We start from the raw sequence: 9,593 nt of genomic DNA, 5'->3' as shown, positions 1-9,593 counted from the left end.
CGCTAGTGGGAAAGAGGAGGGTCTTCACCTTCCTTTAGATAACCTGACACTCTGAAGGGGGCTCCTGGCACTAGTGATGCACCAACTGGAAAAATCTAAATTTACAAAGTCACTGGAAACTAAGCTTCAGTGACTACCTCCTCCACGCAAATCACCTACAGCTGTACCTGGCACACAGTAGGTGTGCAGAAGAGAGCATACAATGTGTGCAGCTTCACACAAGAACAAAAACTGTAGGATTCCCATGTATACGAAATTATCTAGAATAAGCAAATAAACATTGAGACAACAGCTTGTTGTTGGGACTCGGGGAGGTGACAGGGTTAGGTGGGAGGTACTGTTGAAGAGGCCTTGAGGTTCTGTTTGGAGTGATGTAAAACTTCTGAAAATAGTGGAGAGGGTAGCACATGATGAACGTAGTTAATGTCACTGAATTGTGTGCAGAAAAATGGTTAAAATGGCAAACTGTTTTGTTTTATTTGTGTGTGTGTGTGTGTTATTGTTGTTTTTCAGTGCCATTGAGTTGGTTCTGACCCATTGTGACCCTGTATAGGATTTCCAAGAAGCAGCTGGTGAGTTTGAACTGCCGACCTCGTGGTTCAAACCGACTTTGCAGTCCAATGCATTAATCCACAGTGCCACACCAGGACTCCTATATCTGTATGTTGTTGTTGTTGTTAAGAGCTGCTGAATCGGTTCCAACCCATAGCAACCCTGTATAGGGTTTCTAAGAAGCAGCTGGTGAGTTTGAACCACCAACATTGCAGTTCAAACGACTTTGCAGTCCAGCATATTAACCCACAGTACCATACCAGGAATCATATATATATGGAGCTCTGGTAGTGTAGTGGTTACGAATAGGGCTGTGAACCTCAAGGTCAGCAGTTTGAAACTACCAGCTGTTCCGAGGGAGAAAGATGAGGCTTTCTGCTCCCGTATAGATTTACAGCCTCGGAAACCCTGTTCAGGGTCGCTATGGGTCAGAACTGACTCGATGGCACTTAACAACAACTATATATATAAAAAGAGAGAGAGAGTTGTTGTTGTTGTTATTAAGTGCCACTGAGTTGGTTCTGACCCATAGTGACCCTGTATAGGGTTTCTGAGATGCAGCTGGTGAGCTTGAACCACCTGCCCGTGGTTCAAACTGACTTTGCATTCCAGCACATTAACCAGCAGCGCCACACCAGGACTCCATAGAGAGAGAGAGAGACAGAGACAGAAAGAGAGAAAGAGAGAGAGAGACAGAGACAGAAAGAGAGAGAGAGAGAGCCCTAATGTAAGGCTGTAGGATAAAGAACTGCATATGCCTGATCTGGAGACTTGTGTAACTTCTGAAGAGTCTTTCTCCCAGCTGGAACTCCCTGGACTCTGGTCAAAGCACTATTTGCCTCTCCTGGAGGGATGACCACAACCCTGGCTGCTCCGGCCTCTTTCCCAGACTTGCTGAACGTCTGGGAACATCTGGAAGGGGCTAGGTCCAAGGCATTAAGCTAGTGAAGGACAGAGCTCCTTGTCCAGGAAGGAGAAGGATCCAGACCCCTACCAGAAACCGCTAATTCTAGTCATCGGCAGCCTCACAGAGTCAGGCATGGGCAGCCTAGCCAGGATCTCAGAGCAAACAGGTCAGGCACCACAGTCAGGAGCTGGTGGACTCGGCTCAAACTCCCTGTATCCAGGAAGGGGCCAGGAGATCCAAGCCCCACACTTCAGCAAGCTTTCCTCCAGTGCCCTGCCTGTCTGCTCTGCCATTTCTTTAGCTCCTGGCAGGAGCTAAGTTCCTATGCAAGTTCCCCTGCTAAGTCTACCCCAAAAGCAAGGACCAAGTTGTCCCTTTGCTAAGCAAGTCTTCCACCCTCGCTTAGTGGCTCAATGCCAGAGTAGGCTGACATGCCAAAAACAAAGCCTAATGTGTCGCAGAGAACCATAAACGCCATCTGTCAACAGGGAACTAAGGCATGCTAATCTAAACACAGCCCTGGAGACTGTTCTCAGCAGTTCATAAATATACAACACTCAGAACCCTCGCCTGGAGGCGACAACAGAGCTAGCTCAAGGCTGGAGCTGGTCTCAGAGCTGCTGCTTCTTACCTTCCTCTTCCCAGGGACCCTCACTCAAGGGACCCACATCCATCCAGGCATCACTACTGCTGGGCACACAGTGGTCAGTGGGACTCACAATGGCCCTGCCCTTGAGGAGCTCTAACCTAGTGACACAAAATCATTGTATAATTGTAAAATTACAATGATATAAAACAGGACAAGGAGTTGGAGAAGAAATGAGACTTAATTTTGAGAGAAATTCAAGGAAGTTCTCCCTGAGAAAGTGACATTTCAGTTAAGATTGAGAAGGTGCCAGAGAAAGAGGATCAGAAAAAAAACACGAGTTGTGAGCAAAGGTCCTTAGGTGGGGAAGAGAAATGGACATTGAAGAAAGAAACAGCAGAGGCCAATAGTGGACAAGGGGGAGAACACAGATGATGAAATCAGAGAGAAGAAGGGGAGGGGTCAGATCAAGGCCTGGGCATTCTCCAGGGGCCAGCAGGGAGGGATTTAGTTGGATTTCCTTCAAAAGAAGGCCAACTCACACCAGCTCATGGAAGTTAGTTGTCAGCATCACCCCCAACTCCTCATCCAGTGACTTCATGATGGCAGCTTGCAATTGGCCAAGGTGGGAGTATTTACACTATGGAAATGGGCATCTTTGTTCTTTTCCAAGAAACCATTGCTAAATATTTACCAAGATGTCACTGGAAGAATTTCCCTGGCTGTTGGAAAGGAAAGGAAGTGTGAGGGAAAGAAAATGAAGGGAGAGTGCTAAGCAGGTGGGGGGAGCAGGAAGGGAGAAAGAGCAGACACATGCTTCAGCAGAGAGACTAGAATGAAGACACCTGGCTAGCACAGGACTATGAGTGAGTCCAGACCTTAAGTGGCCCTGCACCTCAGACCACAATGCTGAGCCAGTGCCAAGTCACCAAATCCCCAGGCAGGATTTTCTGTCCCAGCAACACAGCCAGAATCCAGCCCCGACTCCTCTTCCCACTCTGAGTTCCTCAACTCTGGAGGAAAATCAGAAGACACCCCAGGTCCACAATTCTGCCAGACTTTGCTAGGTTCATCCATCCCTCTCACCTGGACCAGTGGTAGGATTGAGGCCAAAACCCAGGTTGCTTTTTTGACTCCCTCTTTGTCTGCAAAACCCAAAAAGCCTATAGTATGGATGGAAGGGTTTGGTGAGAGACTTGAGACAAGCTGACAGGTAGGCACCATCAGCTCTGATCACTTTTCAGCCATCGGGTAAAGATCCCCAGAGACACATGATGTTCAGTGTTTTCACTGTCCCTAGGGAACAGGCTCACGAGGTTAGGGGAAGGTGTGCCCTCCCTGGCTTACCTCAGTCACTTGCTGCTTATCCAGGTGGAACACCTGTCCAGAGCTGGTGACAGCAATATCCTCAAAGACCAGGTAGCCCGGATGAGTGCGGTCTCCACAATCTCCAGTCAGCACAAAAACCACCTAGAAGACAGACATGCAACCTGACTCACAGCTTCCCAGCCACCGACTTAAGGAGTGAGAGGCAGGGACAGAGCCAGGGAAAAGTGACCCACACAAGTCCTTCTCTCTCTCCGGGCTCGGTGACCCATCTATAAAATGGGAATATACAGAACAGTCCTCTCATAGGGATCAGGAGTTAATGCAGGTCAAGCACTTAGCACAAAGCCAGAAATACAGTAGGGACTGAATAAATGGGAGTTGTTATTCAATCCAAGACAAAGAAGGGAATGGAAACCCATTTGTTTCTGAATGACCCCAAGAGACTGCAGAGTTAGAAGAACCCTGGAGTCCAGTTTATTCTCTATGCACATGTAGAGAAGCTGCCCCAGCCCATGAGGTCTTTACCCTAGGAAGTTATAATGGCCAGTCCTGGTCACAACAGTTACATCCCTTCCCCCAGCCCTTGTTGGAAAACCAGAAAGCCCCGACACATCTTCTAAACCCTGAGACCATGGGAACTGGGCAATGTGAGCTGCAGAGACAAGGAGCAGAGGCCACGCCAGGAGGAAGATGGATTGTACCAGCTCTGACAGGGTGTAAAAGGAGTAGGGTGGTGTGGTCTTTATCAAGAGCATGCCTCACTAAACAGCCCGGCAGGCCGGCAGGCAGGGGGCCCAGATGATGAGAACACACTTGGAATTCACCAAACCTTGATTCATTCGTATCGCTATAGCTGTCGAAGAAAAGCACCTGGCCTCCTGCCTTCAGGTGGGAGCTCAGGGCTTCTGGAGTAGGACCCTCTCATGGCCCCCCAAGACCAGATGGCTCACCTGCGACTGTTTAAGCTGCAGGAGATGCAACACTTCCTCCTTCTTGTGATAGTCCTTGGCTCGGGCATCAGAGAAGACGAAGATGAAGGAGCCTGGGTTGGCGACCTCCACAGCAGCCTTGATGGCTCCTACACTCATCTCTGGACAATCACCACCTCCCTGAAGGACAAGGGCATGTCAGCAGCTGTTGTTCACCTCCTCCAGGTAGGGCAACTAGGGGTATATCCTAAATCATCAAGAGTTAGGAGGCCCCCAGCTAGGGGCCAGACCATAGCCTCAGTCACTCCTTCCCTGAGGCATAACATAGCATCCAGTTGACTGTAACTAAGGATAAGCAGCAACATTCGTTCATCCATCCTCACAAGAGTAACATAGTCCCGCCCGTCTGGAGTCTAGTACAAGAGACAGGCATGACACCAATAAACACACAATTATTTCATTACCATTGTGATGAGTGTCACAGTAAGGGAAGAGAGGTAGTGTGAAGCAATGAGAATCTAAAAAAGTGCCAAAGAAGTCACATGAGTTTGTAAGGAAAGGCTTAAAGAATCAGAAGATTCAGGAAAGAGAAGAGGTGGGCTTTGGGAGAGAGGAAAGTGCAAATCTTCTTTGTATCCTGACCTGGTATTAATTCCACATAAAAACACACTCTCACCTCCCTGCCAACCAAATGGGAGCTCTCTTTGTCTTGCCCAGGGTTGGACACCCAGCAGCAGGATCTGACAAGGCAACTTCTTGGCAAACTTCTCAGCTCTCTCCTTGATTTACTCTTTCACCCCCACCATGACTTACTGAACCCCCTGTATGTCTCCAGTTCTGTTCTAGGCCCTGGGGGATCCAGCAGTTAATAGACTGAGATGTGTGGTCCCTGCCTCCAGGAAGTTTGTGGTCTCAATGGACATCATGGTGGGGCATTCCAACAATGAGCCAGGACCCTCAGTTTGGCAAAGTAGCACAGGTGGTCACAGGCAGCTGATTCAGTCTTGGGTCTGGTCATGGGGGCTAAATAAAATGACTCATCTCTGATTCCCCCAGCCACATATACACTCAACTGGACATCAGCCCCATCCCCTTCCACCTTCTTCATTCATTTGCTACAATGAAAAGCACCTACTATGTGCCAAGGAGAGAGGACTACAGTAGGTGCCTGGTTCCCTGAATAAAGGGATGAATCCCAGCAAGCTGGGCAGAGCTGGGAAGCAGGTAGAAGAAGCCATTATCTTGGCCTCGGGACTGGGAAGGACAGCACAGAGGATACACAACCTTGGAAAACAGCATAGCTAGGAGAGGGGTTAGCCCACCTGTACATAAAGTTCCCTCAGCTCTCTCTGAAACACTGCTGGGTCCGCCGTGAGGGTCACTGGGCCAATATCTGCACAAAAAAGACAGGGAAGCCAGGTTGCGTTGGGGTTTCCAGAGGCACGGCTCCAGTGTTATTTGCAATCAGAGGAGATAGGAGCTGAGTCCTGGGCCTCAGAGACTCCTACATAAGAAGAAGAAATAAAGGAGCAGCTTCCAGGACTATCTTTCCATGGACTTGGCCTGGAAAGAAAATGCAGACCACACAGCTCCCCATCCTACTCCAAATCAGGACCTCAAGTTCAAGTGGGGCACAGACCTTGGATCAAGGAGTAAATTCCCAGTACCTCCCTTAGAACAGCAGTTTCAATCTGTTGTAACCAAAATTCCCTTAGGAACCTCCCTTTACCATCTCAGCCACCTTTACTTTCAGTGAAAAAAGAATTTTAGGAAGACAAAGAAATGAACAAATAATCAAAATGGACCACAGAGCAAATAGCCAATACCTGGCTGATCAATAAGAGCAAAACCTTCTGGAAATGCAATGCATATATTAGCTTACTTTAAAAGAGCTGCAATTAACTTGCAGCAAGATGGCAGACTAGGCAGACATGCTACAGAGAGCCTCTACAACAAAAACATGAGAAAACAAATGAAGCAGATACAGATGATAATCCTAGAACCCTGAACATCAGAGGAAAAGATAGAAAAGTGGATTAAATACTGCCTAGGAGAAGAAACTGAACAGGGATAGGAGTCAGACAAGTGAAGTATCAGCTGGCTTGACTTGGCTCGGCCACCTTGAACTTTTGCAAGCAGCATTGGATCCAAATGGCAACCTGATGGCATAGCCAGCGATGGGAAGGTAGCCATGCCCATACAGCCCACCACAACTGTGCCCTCTGCAGTCCCACCCACTGAACAAGAGCCACTATCAGCTCCTCTACCATCCAATCAACAAAAGACAGCAGCCAACACCAAACAAACCTACCCCAAACCTTGCTTGGTATGAGTGAAGAGGACTTAAAATACTTACTGATGAAGATAAAAGACCACAGCCTTCAGTAGGGGTTGCATTTCAATATAAAGAAAACAAAAAATCCTCACAAGTGGACCAGTAAGTAACATCATGATAAATGGAGAAAAGATTGAAGTTATCAAAGACTTTCGTTTGCTTGGATCCACTATCACAGAAGCAGCAGTCAAGAAATCAGACGACATACTGCATTAGGCAAATATGCTGCACAAGACCTCTTTAAAGTACTTAAGAACAAAGATGTCAGTTTGAGGACTAAGGTGTACTTGACTAAGTCACGATATTTTCAGTAGCCTCATATGCATGGATAATGAATAAAGAAGACCTTAGAAGAATTGATGAATTTATGTTATGATGTTGGAGAATAATATTAAAAGTACCATGGACTGCCAGAAGAACAAACAAATCTGTATTGGAAGAAGTCCAGCCAAAATGCTTCTTAGAAGCCAGGATGGTGAAACTTGGTCTCTGATAATTTTGGACATATTGTCAGGAGGAACTAGTCCCTGGAGAAGGACATCATGTTTGGTAAAGTGGAAGATTAGTGAAAAAGAGGACGACTCCAAGGAGATGGATTGACACTGGCAGCAGCAATGGACTCAAACACTGCCACAACTGTGATGATGGCCCAGGGCTAGGCAGAGTTTCATTCTGTGTACACAGGATCACTGTGAATCAGAACTGACTCAATGAAACCTAACAACAATAGTCAATATTGGGCTGGAATTCCTAGCCAGAGAAATAAGAAAGGAAAAATAAAAGTATTCAAATTGGCAAAGAAATAAAACTCTCTCCATCTGCAGATAATAATATTCTACACATAGAAAATCCTAAAAGCTGGGTGAGAAAAATACTGTACCTCATTAAAAGGTTCAGCAAAGTGGCAGGGTATAAGACCAACATACAAAAATCAGTTCGCTTCCTTTACACTAATAAAGAGAACTCTGAAAATAATATCAGGAAAATCATACTAGTTACAACAGCTACTCAAAAGATGAAATATTGAAGAATAAGTCTAACCAGAGAAACAAAAAACTTATACAAAGAAAACCACAAAACACTACTACAAGAAACCAAAAGAGGTCTACATAAAAGGAAAAGCATACCAAGCTCATAGACAGGAAGGTTTAATATAGTGAAAATGTCAACACTATCGAAAGCATCTACAGATATAATGTAAGCCCAATCCAACATCATCCTTTAAAGAGATGGAAAAACTCATGACTAACTTTATATGGAAAGAAAGGAGAACCAGATAAGCAAAACATTACTAAAGAAAATCAAAGTAGGTGGTTTCTCACTTTCCAATCTCAAAACAACAGACACAGTAGTCAAATAGCCTGATACTGGTGCCACAATAGACACAAAGATCAATGGAACAGAACTGAGAGCTCAGTAGTAAATCATCCACCTATGGTCAGTTGATCTTTGACCAAGAGCCAAAATACAGTAAATGGGGAAAAAATAGTCTCCTTGACAAATGATGCTGGCAAAACTGAAAATTCATTTGCAGAAGAATGAGCATGACCCATATCTGACACCAGATACAAAAACAAACTCAAGAGAGACCAAAGACCTAAATGTAAAACCTAAAACTACAAGGGACAAACTTAGGGGCTCTGATACATAGTATAAACACACTATCTAATAACAACTTAAAACACAAACAGCAGACGATAAAATTGATGACTGAGACCTCCTAAAAATTAGATACTTATGTACATCAAAAGATTTCATCAAAAGAGTGAAAAGATATGTACAGACACTTCACCGAAGTGGACATTCAGGCGACCACCAAGTATATGAAGAAATGTTCATGATCATTAGCTGTTAGAGAGATGAAAATCAAAATGAGATGTTGTCTCATCCAGCTTTAATAGCAAAGTTCAGAAAACAATGAATAGTGACAAAGGTGTGGAGAAACTGGATTCCTCCTATACTGCTGGTGGGTCTGTAAAATGGTACAACCACTGTGGGAAATGGTATGGTACTTCCTCAAAAAGTACCACAGAATACCATATGGCCCAGCAATCACTCTACTTGATATAAAGTCTAGAGAAATAAGAGCTGTAACTTAAATGGATACATGTCTACCCACATTCATCACAGCACTATTCACAATAGCAAAAAGATGGAGACAAACTAAATGCCCATCAATGCAAGGATGGATTAACAAACTTTGGTCCATACATACAATGGTACTACAGAGAAATGAAGAATCTGTGAAACACCTCATAATATGGATGAACTTGGAGGATATTATATTGAGTGAAATTGCTGTTGTTGTTTTGTGCCATCAAGTTGATTCAACTGATAGTGACCTTCTATAGTCAATCACAAAAGGACAAATATTGTATGAGACCACTACTGTAAAAGTCAAGAAAATACTTTTATGCTAAAAGAAACATTCTTTGATTGTTACCAGGAGTGAGAGGGAAAGGGAAGTAATTCATTGGCTAGAGGGTAGACACGTGTTAACTTAGGTGATGGGGAGGCAATATTACAAGAGGGAGACTGGTAGAAGAATGATGAGGGCAGGGGAAGAGTGCAAGAGTTAAAGGGGAAAGCGGTAAATACTGTTATACACATAATTTTGCAATAACAGTGGTCTACGGATATATACATAGATAGATACACAGGATGAACAGTGTGAGAGGGACAGCAGGAATATGCCCCCAAGTACATGAAGGTTTGAGAGAGGATATTTGTACATGGGATTTACCTTTGCTGCAAATATATCCAGGAATGGAATGGAGTGTGTTGTTGTTGGTAAGGACCATCAAGTCAGTTCTGATGTATAGAGACCCTGAATAGTGTTTTCCAAGGAGCAATGTTTGAATCACCAACATTGTGGTTCAATGCTTATCCTACAGAGCCACACCAGACATGGTGGTGGTGGTGGTTATGTGCTGCGGAGTTGGTTCCGACTCATAG

The 9,593-nt window shown here is 45.0% G+C and overlaps 1 protein-coding gene across 1 annotated transcript in view; it reads right to left on the bottom strand.

Moving 5' to 3' along the window:
• HMCN2 (hemicentin 2) overlaps positions 1–9,593 on the bottom strand; it is a 190,529-nt gene that overhangs the window by 152,537 nt on the left and 28,399 nt on the right. Inside the window, 3 exon segments of the mRNA XM_006834988.1 lie at positions 3,393–3,515; positions 4,325–4,483; positions 5,626–5,696. Of these exon segments, the coding sequence (XP_006835051.1) occupies positions 3,393–3,515; positions 4,325–4,483; positions 5,626–5,696 (353 nt within the window).

This window comes from Chrysochloris asiatica, unplaced genomic scaffold, assembly GCF_000296735.1.
Source record: "Chrysochloris asiatica unplaced genomic scaffold, ChrAsi1.0 scaffold00014, whole genome shotgun sequence".
Taxonomy (NCBI): domain Eukaryota; kingdom Metazoa; phylum Chordata; class Mammalia; order Afrosoricida; family Chrysochloridae; genus Chrysochloris; species Chrysochloris asiatica.
Note: the sequence above shows the minus strand (reverse complement) of the source record. Positions and strands in the feature narration are given on the sequence as shown.